The 15,740-nt window shown below is 41.3% G+C and overlaps 1 protein-coding gene across 2 annotated transcripts in view; it reads right to left on the bottom strand.

Annotated features, from left to right (window-relative positions):
• Positions 1-15,740, bottom strand: part of DOCK8 (dedicator of cytokinesis 8) — a 193,897-nt gene that overhangs the window by 120,323 nt on the left and 57,834 nt on the right. For both annotated transcript variants that reach the window (XM_040417106.1, XM_040417107.1), the window contains 9 exons: positions 15,176-15,296; positions 13,701-13,913; positions 9,720-9,805; positions 7,866-7,932; positions 6,280-6,429; positions 4,486-4,566; positions 3,028-3,187; positions 1,148-1,284; positions 349-436 (listed from right to left, as the gene is read on the bottom strand). In XM_040417106.1, the coding sequence (XP_040273040.1) occupies positions 349-436; positions 1,148-1,284; positions 3,028-3,187; positions 4,486-4,566; positions 6,280-6,429; positions 7,866-7,932; positions 9,720-9,805; positions 13,701-13,913; positions 15,176-15,296 (1,103 nt within the window). The remainder of the gene's footprint in view (positions 1-348; positions 437-1,147; positions 1,285-3,027; positions 3,188-4,485; positions 4,567-6,279; positions 6,430-7,865; positions 7,933-9,719; positions 9,806-13,700; positions 13,914-15,175; positions 15,297-15,740) is intronic.

Here is a 15,740-nt window from a genome sequence, read left to right as displayed (position 1 = left end):
TATGGCTCTGTAATACACAACAGTAGGGACTCTAAATGAGAACTATTTCAAAATGTTCTGTCCTACTGGAATTAACTATGAAATGCCACAGTTTATTGTACTACTGTAGATTATACTGTAAAACACAGTTATTCAGGAAATCTAGTAACAAGTCAGTGTATTCTAGCTACCCCTGATGATCATTTCAGCCTCACTTCTATGCTCATCTATATGAAGTGAAGCAATCTTTCCTCCCGTTTCATTTTCTCCTCCAAGAAGATCAGTAACAAAGGCTTAATAGCAAGTCATAAGAACAATAGGAATACTTTTACTCAGTACACAAGTCACACATGGCACTACTGCCCTCACCTGGTATACATTTTGCCCGCTTTTGCAAAGCTCTTTTATAATCTGCTAAATACTTGAATAAGTCTTCATCACTTAGTTTGTCTCCTTCCTAGTATAAAAAACACACAGACAATAAGTTAAATAGGCATGTGCATATATGGTTTCATTCATCAATATTTTTCTGTGCATTTAAAGTGGCCGTACTTAGATGAGCTATAGAAGAACACTGTCCTGTCTGTATCCGTCTGTATGCGGCTGATCTTAAAGATGACGGAATAAATATGGGAAGTTTCTTTACTATTACCGGAGGCTGGAGTTACACTGAAATATGCTCCAGAATTGTTATCACATGGGGAATGCAAGTAGTTACTAAAACAGATACAGTATGTCAGGAAAGGTGATCGGTCCTCTTTAAGGCCTCATGCACACGATCGTAGTTATGGTCCGCATCTGAGCCGCAGTTTTTGCGGCTCGGGTGTGGACCCATTCACTTCAATTTTGCGGACAAGAATAGGCAATTCTACAATGGGCCGCTATTCCGTTCCGCAAATTGTGGAAGGCACGCGGGCGGCTTCCGTTTTTTGCGGATCCGCGGTTTGCGGACCGCAAAAAACAGAACGGTCGTGTGAATGAGCCCTAAGTCTCCCTCTGGAGTAAAATACAAAGTACCGCATTGGTCACAATGGTCAAAATGGTCACAACAGCTCAAAACATTTTAGGATTTACTAATGAAAATGGATGCGTGTACACTGAGCTCTACAAACCATGTGACGCATTAGAACCTAAGGCATATAAAAGATATATACAGTACAATATTCACCTGCTTAAAGAGCATAGTTTGAGTAATTGTTATAGGTTTGAACGGTGATGTTGGGACTTCATCTATTGAGCTCGCTCTATCAGAAAATCTCCTTGCTGGCCCGAGCGAGGATCTCCTTTCAGCAGTTAGAGTCTTACCTATATAAGTAGAAGAACAGAAGTCTTAAGAAAGTGTAAAATAGTGGGGTCGATTTATCAAAACTGGTGTAAGGAAAAACTGGCTTAGCGCCCATAGCAATCAAATTTCACCTTTCATTTTTCAGAGCTCCTTTGGAAAATGAAAGGTGGAATCTGATTGGTTGCTATGGGCAGCTAAGCCAGTTCTACTTTACACCAGTTTTGATAAATCTCCCCCACAGAGTTTATAAGTGCAGTATTAGAAAATTTCTATAGTACTAAGTAACACTTTCATGTCTATGGATGCGATGCCACACATCTGGCTAAGGGCTCGTTCACACTACCGTTGGTGTCCCGTGCCCCTGCTGTGAACCACAAATTGCGGTCCGCAATGCAAGGGCACCTTCCGTGGGGCAGGCGCATGGGGATCGCAGACCCATTCACTTGAATGGGTCCGCGATCCCTCCGTTCCGCAAAAAGATAGAGCATGCTCTATCTTTTTGCGGTGTAGAGGCACGGAACCCCAGAAAGCACTCTGCAGTGCTTCCGTAGTGTTCCGTTCCGTGCTTCCGTTAATGCATCTCTGGATTTGCGGACCCATTGAAATGAAAGTGTCCGCATCCATGATGCGGAATGACAACGGAACGGAGCCCGTGTATTGCAGATCCGCAAATGCGGTCTGCAATACGGGAACGGGACACCAACGATCGTGTGCAGGGGGCCTAAGGCCTGTTTTACATTTAAGTTGTTGTCGTTTTCCAGCTGAGGCTCTCAATACAGGGAAAAAAAACATTTCCGTTGAGTCCTCATGCATTGTGAATGGAACGGGATCCGTTCAGGAAGCATCAGGACGTCTTCTGTTTCGGCAGCATTCCGTTTTGTGACTGGACACAAAAACCGCTGCAAGCAGCAGTTTTGAGTCCGGTCATAAAAACGGAAAAAAAAATGGATCCGTCACTGAAAACAATGTGAGTCAATGGTGTTTTTAGGAGCCTAAAAAAACAGATCCGTCACCCATTGACTTTCAATGTATTAGTGACTAATCAGTTTTTTCCCCGTTTTGATTTCACACAACCACATCCTAATGGGACGGTTGCATCCTGATGTGCAAAATCAAAACGGATCCATTTAATTCAGGTATTGAGATCCTCTGCTGGATCTCAATACCGGAATTAACGCAAGTGTGAAAGTAGTCTAACTGATAATATGGCAAATGATAGTGATCAAGCGAGTGAAGGCCCCCATACACATTAATGTACTGTGGGCTGACTCCACCAACCTAATGTGTATGGCCAGCTCCCGACTCTCTGCTGACAGTTGATGTTGGGGATGGGATCAAGTGAACTGAAATTTCTCGCCGGATCCTTATGTTCTCCCAGGAGAAAAGCCACCGCTGGAGTTATCTGGCAGCAGCTCTCTCCTTAGTGACAACACATACGTGCTCGGTAGCACATCTCCCTGTGTAATCAAGGATGTGCTGCCGAGAATGAGGGGGAAGGACTGCAGTAGCAATTGTTTCTCCCACATTCAAAATCTGCATCGGCCTGTGTAATCAGGCAGGTGCAAACGAGCACCGATAGATTTATTCATTCCATCCGCGCTCGCACTGCCTGAAGATAGGCAATGTAATACCACCCTAAGACCTTTTTATTCCTGCAAGTTAAAGAGACAATAATGACCTGTCCTAGCGTAAACACAAATGGCAGTATTTTTCGTTACTTTTAACAAAATACACTAGCCCCCATATAGAAAGGATAGGAATACCATTCCCGTTTTCAGATTCCGATGCTTCTCTTTCCAGAGTCATATCATTAATACAGCTTTGCAGGCTAATCGGTATCCAAGCAAATGGCATACGATATTTTCCTAAACGCTGACAAAAGTTTTCTGCTTGAGATTTAAGCTTTTCTACTTTGTCTTTGGTCTGGAATAAATGAAAATACAAGTAACTAAATATGCAGAATAAAAGCAGCACACACTTTACAGTGGTACGTGTAGATCAGTGATATATCAGCATTTCCTTAAATAGCAATTTAAAAGGCTTTTTCTGAAGTTCAATACCAATGGCCTATCCTCAGACTAGGTCAGATCTGTGGGGATATGACTCCCAGAACCACCACACATCAGTTGTTTGAAGAGGCCATGGCATTCCGGTGAGCACCAAGGCCTCTTCCTCGGCCAGTGACGTTCATTGGTCATATGGCCTATTTGCAGCTCAGTCCCATTTAAGGGGATGGGCCTAGGCTGCAATACCAAGCACAGCTGCTATACCATATTTGGCGCTGTGCTGTGAGAAGGCACAGTGCTTCAAACAGCTGACCGGCGGGGGTGCTGAGATTCAGACCCCCACTGATCAGATATTGATGACCTATCCTGAGGGTAGGCCATCAATACTGAACTCCCGGAAAACCCTTTAATTTCTGTCATTGATTTCTATCTCACTGATTACTCTTTATCACTGCTATAGAACAACTATACTACAACACCATCACTAAGCTATATTCATACCAGGGCACATTTATTATTACAATAAAACCGGTTTGGTTGAAGTAGAGATATATGGTGCATGACCACTATAGCCAATCACTATTCTCAGGTATATGGCATAAGAGCACTGATTGGTTGCAAGGTCACCTGCCTTATACCTGTAAATCACCACTGCAGCTTTGTAACAGCTAGATATAACTCTTTCTCACTTATCAGCTTTGCTGTACAGACTGGAGCAGCATAAGCAGAGTCAACACATTGTTATAAGGATGGGCAAATTAATGACAGTTCTATTGTACGCCTTATTCTCTGATAAACACATAGAGCAAACGCACTATTTTCTTTCTACACACTTAAATCTAATTAACAGTGCTAAAATTAAATACGCAAGAAATTCCCTTTTAAGGGCATCTGTCAGCAGATTTCTACCTATGACACTGGCTGACCTGTTCCATGTACGCTTGGCAGCTGAAGGCATCTGTGTTGGTCCCATGTTCATATGTGCCCACATTGCTGAGAAACAGGAGGTTTTAATATATGTGAATGAGCCTCTAGGAGCAACAGCTGCGTTGCCCTTACTTCTAGAGGCTCTGCTCTCTCTGCAACTGCCGAACCCTCCGCACTTTGATTGGCGCATATGCAACAGGTCAGCCAGTTTCATGGGTACAAATCTGCTGACAGATGCCCTTTAAGGGATCAGGAATGCTATATGAATTATGAAGATGACAAACTTACCTTTCCACCATCAGAATCTTTTAACACCATGTATGGCTCAGCGCAGTCCGAGATTTCTCCTTGTTGAAGAACTTTTTCTATCTGTAAAGCATAACCGAATACAATGCCACAATTCTTATCTCGATACTCAAAACATATGAAACAGTTGCAGCAAACTTTATCTTGACTTTCAAAGTTTTTTGGGTGTTAAAGGTATTTTCCTGGACTTCGCTATTGATGACTTATCCTTCAGACTGTTGGGAGTCCACTCCAGAAAGGCTCAATATTCTGTGCAGTTTCCAGCACCAGTATACTGTAGCTCTGCTCCTAGTCACTTGAATGGGAGGTGAGATGCAGTACTCCAGCACATCCTTACTTAGTGATCATTAGGGTTCAGCTAGATGGCGATCTTGGTCACAAGACAACTGTAGCGCAGATGATCAAAGTGGGATCGCAGCGTAGTGGTGCTCGCATAAAAATGGATTGAGTCGCAGAGCTACTTGTATATGTGCTGAAACCGCAACCACAGAAATGCAAAAAATCCAATGCTGCTGGATGTTTTGCAGTTCTGGGGTCGCAGTAACAGCAGTCGCTCTGCAACCCTATTCAATTTTATGACAGGACCGCTACGTTGCGATCCTTTGGAGCATGACCAAGATCACTGTATAAACGAACCCTAAAGGATGCTTACACACGCTGTGAAATTTAATTGAAAATGAGCTCCATTCACCTGAATGGGGCTTGCAGAAATGTATGTGTTGCCACTTCATTCAAAAGAATGGAATTGATCTTCAGTTTGTGCAGGCACCCTAAAGAAATAAAAAGCTATTTAAAAACTGCTTCGATCCATAGCAGAACCACATGTAGATTTTGGCTGCACCCCTCCTCATCCATGCTGTGGCTGCTGCACGACAACCCAGCCTCAATGTACTGTAAAGAGCCGTGTAACTGTCCATTACAAAAGGACAAAATAGATTGATACAGAATGTACTGGATCTAGAAAACTGTATACAGCTGGATGTCGACTTCATAGAAATACATCCAGTTACATTTCTTCTGTTTTGCTATGTACAATATCCTGCTGCTGCTTGGGATCCAGGAGCAAGTTGTAATTGACAGTTCTGCTGCTTTGATTATATTTTTCTGTATTTATCACTTTAGAGATCAGTGATATCAGATTCTGAATCAGCTATGGTTGTGAATGGTACAAAAACCACTTAAAGGGACGCTGTCACCCCAATTTTGGACCATCATCTACAGTAATACATACTGCAGATATGGAGTCCAAATCACTACCTTTTATTTTCCTGTTGCCCTCCCTTTCCCCTGCTGTCAGCACTCAGCGCTACACTGAAATACATTGTCAGGACTGTTGTATATGTGCACATGAGTCCCCTCCATTCTGTTACCACAGCAGTCTGGACTGTGTATTTCAGTGCAGCTCTGAGTGCTGACAGAAGGGGAAACGGGGGGGGAAAAGGGAAATAAAAATAGTGATCTGGACTCCGTATCTGAAGTACTACTCATGTATTACTGTAGATGATGGTCCAAAATAGGGGTGACAGATTCCCTTTAATCCCCTCTCCTGCAATACTGTTCATTAACACATACAGTAAATGCCAAAGAAATTATTAGTTAACCATATGTTATTCAGGCTACTGTTTTGTGGTGCTCAAGTGCTACCGAGCAGAATAAATTTATATTCTTTTATGTCGGACACCATAACCAATACTGGACATATGGAGCCTCCAGATATGTTTCCTAAGCAGACAAACACATACACGTATGTGCTGCCTCTTTATTCCTCATGCTCACCTTAACAACTAGGAAGATATCTGTGGAGGGATATGTAATGGAGAACACTGCAGTTCTTGCTTGGCTTGAAGGGGCCACACTGGGTGTATGGGCCCGCAGATATTGTTTGAACGCTTCCGAGTTCAGATCACAGTGAAAATTCTCAGAAATCTAGCAAAGAAAAAAATAAAGATAGCATTGTGTTTAGGCTTCATTCACATCTCCAGCATGTCTGATCCGGCAGGCTGTTTCGGCATAAATGCTGGCTGTCGGCCAATAAAAATCCTCTGCATGCAGTGGTATTTGTCTGGCCAAAACCTGCCATTTATGCCGGAAACCAGCTGGACCACCCCGGATCTCATTATAGTCAATGGGAATCTGGCGGTACACAGCGGTCGTACCTGGTAATGCCAGATACGGTGGGCTCCGGTAGCCTTATCGCCTGTGGAATCAAGCTACCGGATTACCAAAGCTACTGTGTAAATAGCCTAAATTTCATCATATTTAACAGGAACATTAAAAATCATTACCTTGAGGCAACCTAGATATAATGTGCACTAAAGAAATGTTGCAATAAACATGAGAAATGAGGATCCGCCATTTTATCCAGAAGATCTGTGATGTATGTAGATACCATGAGAGGGTGTTTGGTTGCCCTTACATGTCCCTGCCCGCAGCCGTTTTTACTGCAACCCTACAAACAATTTCTAGTGGCACTGGTGCTCTTCATTTTCCAACCTAGACACAGACATATCATACATCTGCAGCATTCGGGGTGCATTTGCGCCTTACAGTTATATTGTGCTGACTGCAGAGTGTGAATAGACCCTTACGGTACAGCCACACACAGCATAAATAGTGCAGATTTTCCACAGCGACTTTGCGTGCGGAAGATCCGCAGCGTTTCCAGTAACTGTGAAGTGGATACCATTTCAAGAAATCTCATCTACATGCTGCGGAGAGTGTCTGTACCAGAATCCACCTATAACTTCATATGCAGTGTGGTTTTAAACCCAGAGGATGCGGATTTACATTGTAGATACGGTATCTGCTATGGATTTCATATATATAAGGCAATCCGGCAGCATAACAATCAGTCCAGGACTGCCAACAGGAAGTTTTTCTTTTCTAAGGAATATCCTCTGGATATGCCATAAATGCCCAAAACTGGAATGCCCCTTTATGGACGTTTAAAAGAATGCAGCATTTCTTCATGATGTTTTTTTTTTTTTTTTTAGCTAAAACACTGCAGTCAGATGTTACATAAAAGTTAATAAAATATAAAATGCACTACAAACAATGCTTTTTCTTGCATGTTATGGATCAGTGGTGTTTTTTCAAATTTTAGAATGCTCTAGGTACGGCATTTTCTTCTCAATTCTCCATAATAGGAAATGAAAAATGCTAGAAAAAGTACATGTTACAAATGTATTAGATTAAAAAAACACCACCAAATATGCTTGGAAAAAGCACAATGAAAAACGCATGAAATTCATGCCATTTTTTAACCAGCCGAACAAAAGAAATGTACTGTGCATTGTATTATACTAAATATAGCTTTTTGTATATGGTGTAGATTTGCTTTAAAATGGGTGACATTTTATTACCTTTTTCCTCTCTTTACAGTCATAAAGTGAAATAGTTGCAAACAGGGGCTCAACGTCAATGTCAAATCTGTTCAGAGGAAGAGAAAAAGTTACGTTTTATGAAGTATGTTCATATATTAAAAGAATATACCTATTTAAAGGGAACCTGTCACATTGAATATGCAGCCCAATCTACAGGCAGCATTTTGTGGAGCAGGGGCAGGTGAGAAGATTGACACATAGAGGGAGCTTTATCATCTCCCTACGCCATTTTTTGGGCATAAGAAAGTTGCATTTCTATGAATAAGGAGGCTCTAACGTTAGTGCCTTGGATGTTGGAGGGTTCAGTATCCACTGGACCCACCAATGCCAGTGTGTGGAAATGGTAAATGTTTCAAATATATGATAGGCACTGGATAGTATGTAAACCAACAAATGTTTATTGAATTGCAATGTTATCAATAAAAAGAAAGAAAATTTGAAAAAATAATAGAAGAAAAAAAAGTCATATACAATAAAAACAAAGTGGTTAATTGAATCATTTCTATTACATTATGTATTTTTTTTTATAGAGTATGTATTTGGAAATAATGTTTGATGGATTGCTGAAATAACGATTTCTAGTTTGTCATTTAAAACAGCAATACATCAGAACATTGCAACATAGGTATGAAATATATATTTTTTACTTCAGACCAATTATGGAATATTGATTCAACTAAGATATATTTGTGAAGTATTGATTGTACATGACTACTTTTTTTCAGATTTTCTGTCTTTTTATTAATAACATTGCAATTCAATAAACATTTGTTGGTTTACATACGATCCAGACGGAGGAGTGCCTATCATGTATTTAACACATAAAAAAGTAGCAAACAGTGTTTTCTACTTTTAAAACTCCACTGCGACAGAATTTTAATAGCCACTTTCCGATTTCAGCTTAGGCACACAGTCCAGAAGACTGCCGGAAGATGCAGTCTTGTGATTGCCCCTATGGGTGAGGTTTATCAAGACTGGCATTTTCTACGTGTTGCTGAAGGATTCGCCTAATTTATGGCCTCGTTATAAATTAGGTGAATCCTTCAGCAACACACAGAAAATGCCAGCCTTGATAAACCTCACCCATAGGGGGCAATCACAAAACTGTAAGAATTTAGCGGTTTGCAAAACAAGGATACTGGTCGTGTGCACACCGCATAATGGTGTGACCCATTGAATTCCGTGTGCTCCCACATCTGTGCAGCAAAAGATAGGATTTGTCCTATACTTCCAAGCAACAGGTGGACCATGGACTCATTGAAGTCAATGTATTCGCACTATGATGCAGTGTGCACAGGGCCAGTATCTGTGTTTCGCGGATCCGTGGTACGCAGACCACAAAAAAAATGTGTGAATGTACCCATAGTTTTAAGTGAAAAGCTGTCACTGTGAGCTTAGGGGTCCAGTAGACCCCCCCACTAGACTAGTAAGATAATAAGCAGTTTGCACTGAAGGTTCTACTCTGTGTTATTGATTGGATAGTGTCGGACTGTGCAGGTACACCCCCCAACTGGTAACACCCAGCTGGACCTTTATTGCAAACCGCTGGTAATTCATTCATAACTTCTATCAGGAATAATAAATGAATGATACAACATTGAGTCCCATGAAATGCTAGAGAATTATTATAACATGGGGGATGCAGACAGATGCCAAAATAGGTACCTTTTAAGCTTAGTTATTGAGTAATCAAAAGTTCTGTAACTTTCTTATAATCTGCATATCAATTCCTCCCAGTTATTAATAAAATTCTAAAACATACAAGTTACAAAACAGACATCTGTAAGAAGCATTTAACAAAAAAATGAGGCAATATAACATTTTATACTGTACTTTAGAGTATGCAGCTTGACCATTATCTTGTATCCCATATGCTCCTTTGGGCATTCTGGTACAGGGCGTATTTCAACATTGTAATCCTGAAATATGTATAGTGAGCATTAGGGTCAAAATGTACTGGACATTCATTAAAGGGGATCTGTCACCAGCGACCTCCCTATCCAACTGTTTGCATAGACTCATAGCTGTAGCTGATTAAAACACAATTTTTCTTTAGTTGACCTGAGGCTCCATTTCTGAGTTCTGATACTTTTTCTTAATATGCAAATGATGCCTTTGGTGCGAAGTGGGCATCACCATTGCTCTTGTTGCACCCAAACTCCTCTCCTTTCTGTGGTCATCCCCTCCCTCACTGCTTTGATTGGCAGGGTTAGGCAGTAGCAAGGCAGTTAGGGTGGGGCTGGCCACAGAAACGAGTGGAGCTTGGGTGATGCTCACATTGCACCAAAGGCATCATTTGCATATTAACAAAAAGTGCCATAACTCAGGAACAGAGCCTCAGATAAACAAAAGAAACACAGAAATTTAAATCAGGCGAATAAAAGCTATGTGTCTATGCAGACAGTTAGGTAGGGCGGTGTCTGGTGACAGATTCCCTTTAAACATTGCTGTAATTTAAAAAAAAACTAAAAAAAAAAAACAAAACTTACTTTTACTGTTAAAAGAATGCTCCAGTTAAAGCCTCATGCACATCACCATGTTTTTGGCCTGCGTCTGATCTACATTTTTTGCGGATTGCACAAGGACCCAGTAATTTCTATGGGGCTGCAAAAAATGCAGCACACGGATGTCATCCATACGGCCATTCACAAATTAAAGAACATGTACTATTCTTGTCCATTTTGCAGACAAGAATAGCCATATCTATAACAGCGACCAAGAAAAGTGTGGGATGGAAGGCATGCATATTTTGCAGATCCGCAGAATTCTGGTTAATTTGCGCCCAAAGGTTGGATATATGTGCTGCAATTTGGAGCATATCGTTTTAGACATTTTTAAAAAGTAAGTAAGCCAAAAAGATTAATTCACTGCACCTCGTCTGCTGAAAGGTTATGTCTTAGTAAGTAAGCCAACGGATAAGTGGTATAAAGTTAGACAAAAAGGCTCTATCCCTGCACTTAATTTAACACCCAGTCTGGGCCCCTGTGATAAATCTGTCAGATCTTAAGGTATAGTGTGTCAATATGGGACTTTTTGATCTTTTTTTGTTGGAGCGTCTGCTTGGTTTGAATCCAGTGTTTTGCGTCAAATTTACAAAATGTTTTCTTTTCTTTTTTTTATTGTCGCAAAAAATCCCTATGGATTTCTCAGTCTAAACTCAAATTATATTTATTACAAAGAATACTGGAGTAGACTCGCAACTTTTACCAAAAAGTTGCAATGATAAAACGTGACTAAAAATGTAGATCCACCAATAAAACATGGCCTAAAATGGCACAAATACATCTTCAATTTGGCAGAAATGCCTATACCTCGCCGACAAAAAGGAAAAAGCACTCCAGTTTTCTGGCGCAGCGCACTTGATACATTATCCCCTAAATTTACACTGGCTACATGTTAAAACAGGATTAGTAAATCTTCCCCATGGTATCAGTTTTAGCCGGCATTTTCTTTTAAGGGCTCCTATGCTTGTAAATAAGGCTACATGCACACGACCGTTGTGTGCTTTGCCGTCCGCAAATTGCGGATCTGCAAAACACGGATGGCGTCTGTGTGCGTTCCGCAATTTGCGTAACGGCACGGACAGCCATTAATATAACTGCCTGTTCTTGTCCGCACAACGGACAAGAATAGGACAGGTTATATTTTTTTTGCGGGGCCACGGAACGGAGCAACGGATGCGGACAGCACACGGAGTGCTGTCCGCATCTTTTGCTGCCCCATTCAAGTGAATGAGTCTGCATCCGAGCCGCAAAAACTGCGGCTCGGATGCGGACCAAAACAACGGTTGTGTGCATGAGGCCTAAGCCTGCTTGATGGGTACATAAAACCCGTGTGAACATCAGCGTATCCTTTAAACAGTAGCCAGATAACGGTGAACAGATATGGAAAACGGGAACAAAATGATAAAAGTGAATTAGGAGAAGCAGAGGGAGTAAGGGCTAATTCACATGAGAAGATTATCGGGCCTGTTATTGGGGATCACCCGACAATGGGCAAACTCTTTTGTCAGGTGAAGTGAAAATGTATGCAGTAAGTTATTGTTTGTGGCAACACTTCCCCCTATGTAAACAGGGATCTGCTGCTGACAATGAATGTATATGGGGACAAATGATGGCAGTAACGATCATTCATCCTTGTTGGTAACACTCATTCATCCAATACAGAGGAGATGATTACTGCATGTAAATACAGCTGAATGAGCAGGTAACGAGTGCAAACAAATGGCTCATTCTTGATTGAAGCTCTTTGTATCAGCCCATTTCAATAGACCTTTACGGTACGACCATACGGCACAGTGGAGATGCGGTTAGGGAACGTATGCATAATCATGTGTTTAGGGTGCATTTTATGTCCATGATCATTTATGGACTGTTGTTTGAACTGTTATGCATTTCTTCAGCATTCTGATTATGTAGTAAAATATGTTAGCCCTTTCATGAATGGGACTGAAAAGGCCTAAATGACCATGCACTTTTTCGTGATTTAGCTCACGTGGTGGTTTAGCAGCCCAAACTTTTTTACTTATTGGACTGCCAAAATAATTTTTGCGAATTTTTTTTTATGACACCTAGGACTTCACTAATGTGTTTTTAGAGAATTGTATTTATTTCTGAGGTTTAATTTGTGAAAAATTTCACATTTTTTGGTCTTTTTTTTTCTAACTATAGCTTTTTATTTTTTAAAGATACAAACTAACACAAAAATAAATTATTGCAATGGGTTCCTGATGATCGTTTTGATATATAACATGTATAGTTTTACATGAACAGTGTGACGGTTTCGGTGGGCATTTGTTTTATTACAATTTTTATTTAATTAGCATTTTTTTATTATATTGGGTTTTTTTTGGCACATAATATGTCCTCCAAGGAGGCCATTAAAACACCCTCTGGGGGACACTGACACTTCCCCCCCCCCCACTATTTTCACTGTAACTGGGGCATCCACAGCAGCCCCAGTTACAATGGAAAACAAGTCCCCATGGGGGCATGGCACACTACTAGAGCTGATCAGGGTCTGCCAGGACCCTGCTGCTCTGCTCTGGCCCCCCGAGACCACAGCGGTTACACGACCACCGCCTCCAATAGAGGAAGTGGCTCAGCCGCTTCCCGCATTCACTGAATAGTGTTCATTGAGCACCTGGCACAAGAGAGGGCAGAAGCAGTAATAAACTACTTCGGTCTTCTCCTCAGGGTCCTCGTTGTCACTTACAACCAGGGACCCGACCTGCTTCTGCTAGATTGCAGAGCTTTAATCCAATCGTTTTACAGCGCTAGGATTAAAGACTGGCTGGTACGTGTATATATGTAATAAATGCACAGGGCATAGGCAGTTAGCACGTATATATACAGATGGAAGTCATGAAGGGGTTTAACATATATTGCAAGTGGCTACTCAACTGTATACCTCATGCAGCTAGCAGCCGGTCATGTTTAACGTGCAGTCAACTGCAACTTTGAAAGAGCCAGGTCCATCTCAGGAACCTATTTTTCCCAATGACTGTTGGAAATGAGATGCTGCGGTTTCTAACCGCATTAAGACCACACTGTGTGGTCTTACCCTTAGAGGCCTGCTACATGGACAGATATATATAGCAAGACGATCTGTGCTTGTTCGCTTGTAATTGAATGTCTACATGTGAGCATGTGCCGCCAACAATCAATGATTTTTGTGTCTACAACAGAGCGTTTCATCATTTCATCACTGGACACATTTACACAGGACAATGATCTGATACTGACGTTTGGACAAATGACTATTCAGCCAATCACTGCCCTGCGTAAATGGGCCTTAACAGTAATCTGGAAATACCTCATCCAGCGGTGGACTGAGGGCAAAAATCTCAGCATGTCTGTTGGCTTTACGAGCTTCCTCAGTTTGCTTCTCTAGGTCGTCCACATTTGTAAGATGAAGAAGATTCTTTAGACGACTTTCTGGATTTAAGACACGTAGGTCAAATTCGCAGGAAGTAATGGTAGGTTTTTCAGGTTCACTCGACAACCTCATTACAAGACCTCCATCAACCTACAAAAATACACACACCATTGTATTTGGAGTCACAAGCTAGAGAATCAGACATTATTGAAAAAAGACACCAGTTTATGTTTCCTTTACGGGAAGAAGCTGCTGGTATGGAAAGATAATGGCAGAAACTTAAACTCAATAAAGTAAGAAGTAAGGGGAACTGGTATTGGTAACTTTCAGGAATAATTTGCGAGAGACTGCCCCGCTATGAGGCTGCAGGAGACGCGCTATGTCTCCTAGGTCATGTAGCGTGGATGCACGGTGGGGATCAATATCAAGCAGAGCCACAGACCTATCATGGGATTTTTTGTAAAGCCATACACATGAGATACAGTACAGTAGTGTCACCTGTTTGGCTGACAGCCTTCTCCTATCAACAAGCCATGCACATTTATTTCCATGGGTAGATGGAGACATTCCAGCGATCCGTCCACAGCTCATCTCCCAGGGAAGCCCCACAGATATTAGATCGTTGGGGATCTACCGAAATTAATCTAATACAGGGATGCTCAACCTGCAGCCCTCCGGCTGTTGCAAAACTACAATTCCCAGCATGCCCTAATAGCTGTCGGCCAGGCATGCTCAACCTGCGTCCCTCCAGCTGTTGCAAAACTACAACTCCCTGCATGCCTGAACAGCCTACAGCTATCAGCCTACAGCAGGGCATGGTGGGAGTTGTAGTTTTACAACAGCTGGAGGGAGGCAAGCTGAGCATCCCTGCTGTAGGCTGTCCAGGCCTACTGGGAGTTGTAGTTTTGCAACAGTTGGAGGGTCGCAGGTTGGGCATCCCTGATCTAATATGTATGAGCAAACTTCGGAATTGTTCACACAAGCATAATTCAAGAGGAAATTTTTTTTATTTTTTTATTATTCTACTTTATGTGTATGGGGAGTTGGGGTAATAAACTGATGCAAAATATTCAATGTGCTAAATTACAGCGAATTGAAATTTTGCTAGGCTGCAGAGGATGCAGTATACCCCCAGGCTCTGCTGACTGAAGGGTCCCACAAAACTCTCTGACATAAAAGAAGAGTAGTATTAGAAAAGGACATTTTAGAGATGTGTCTACTTTACGATAATTACAATGCTACATGCTACACTATGCAATGGCACATGATAAATGGGGAATGGGCCTATAATGCCAGCATGAAAATAACATAAGATTGAAAATGAAAATGACTTTAATATGACAGGGTGGACAGAATGACTAGTGATTGGGAATGAGGACTATTCACTTTGTAAGCAGCACATAGAACGTTACCTGGTCAGTTTGTCTGCATTCTGACTCATCAGACTCAAATATCTGTTTTTGAAGAGTTTTTTGGAAGTCCTTTCTAGAGCCACTTCTACTAAAGTTACTCGTACCTGAGTTTTCTTGTGTCCTGAGAGTAAAAAAAAATAAAGTTCTTAAAGGCATTAAACCATATCCTGCTGAAATATTATATTTATTTTTTAATTGCCATTAATGCGAGGGTGCTGTACATCTAAAATGGGGTATACATACATAATAAAAAAACAATACAAGTACAATGAGCATTAACTTACCGGTAGTAACATTTCAAAAATGAAATTAGTCATAAATGAGTCCTTATCAGACTGGAACGGATTACATGGAGTCCAGGAGAAATGGGACTACTTAAAAGGTGCATTATTGAAGGCAACAGAAAATTGCATTAGACTCGTCAGTAAAAGCAAAAAAAGGAGGAGACCACTGTGGTACTCAGCAGAAGTGGCCCAAATCATTAAAAATAAAAAGCTAGCATTTTGTAATTATAAAAAAACCCAGAGCAATGAAGATAAGGAAATCTACAAGATTAGGCAGAGAG

This window comes from Bufo bufo, chromosome 2 (assembly GCF_905171765.1).
Source record: "Bufo bufo chromosome 2, aBufBuf1.1, whole genome shotgun sequence".
NCBI lineage: Eukaryota > Metazoa > Chordata > Amphibia > Anura > Bufonidae > Bufo > Bufo bufo.
The sequence above is the reverse complement of the archived record's forward strand: the minus strand, read 5'-3'. Positions and strand labels throughout refer to the sequence as shown.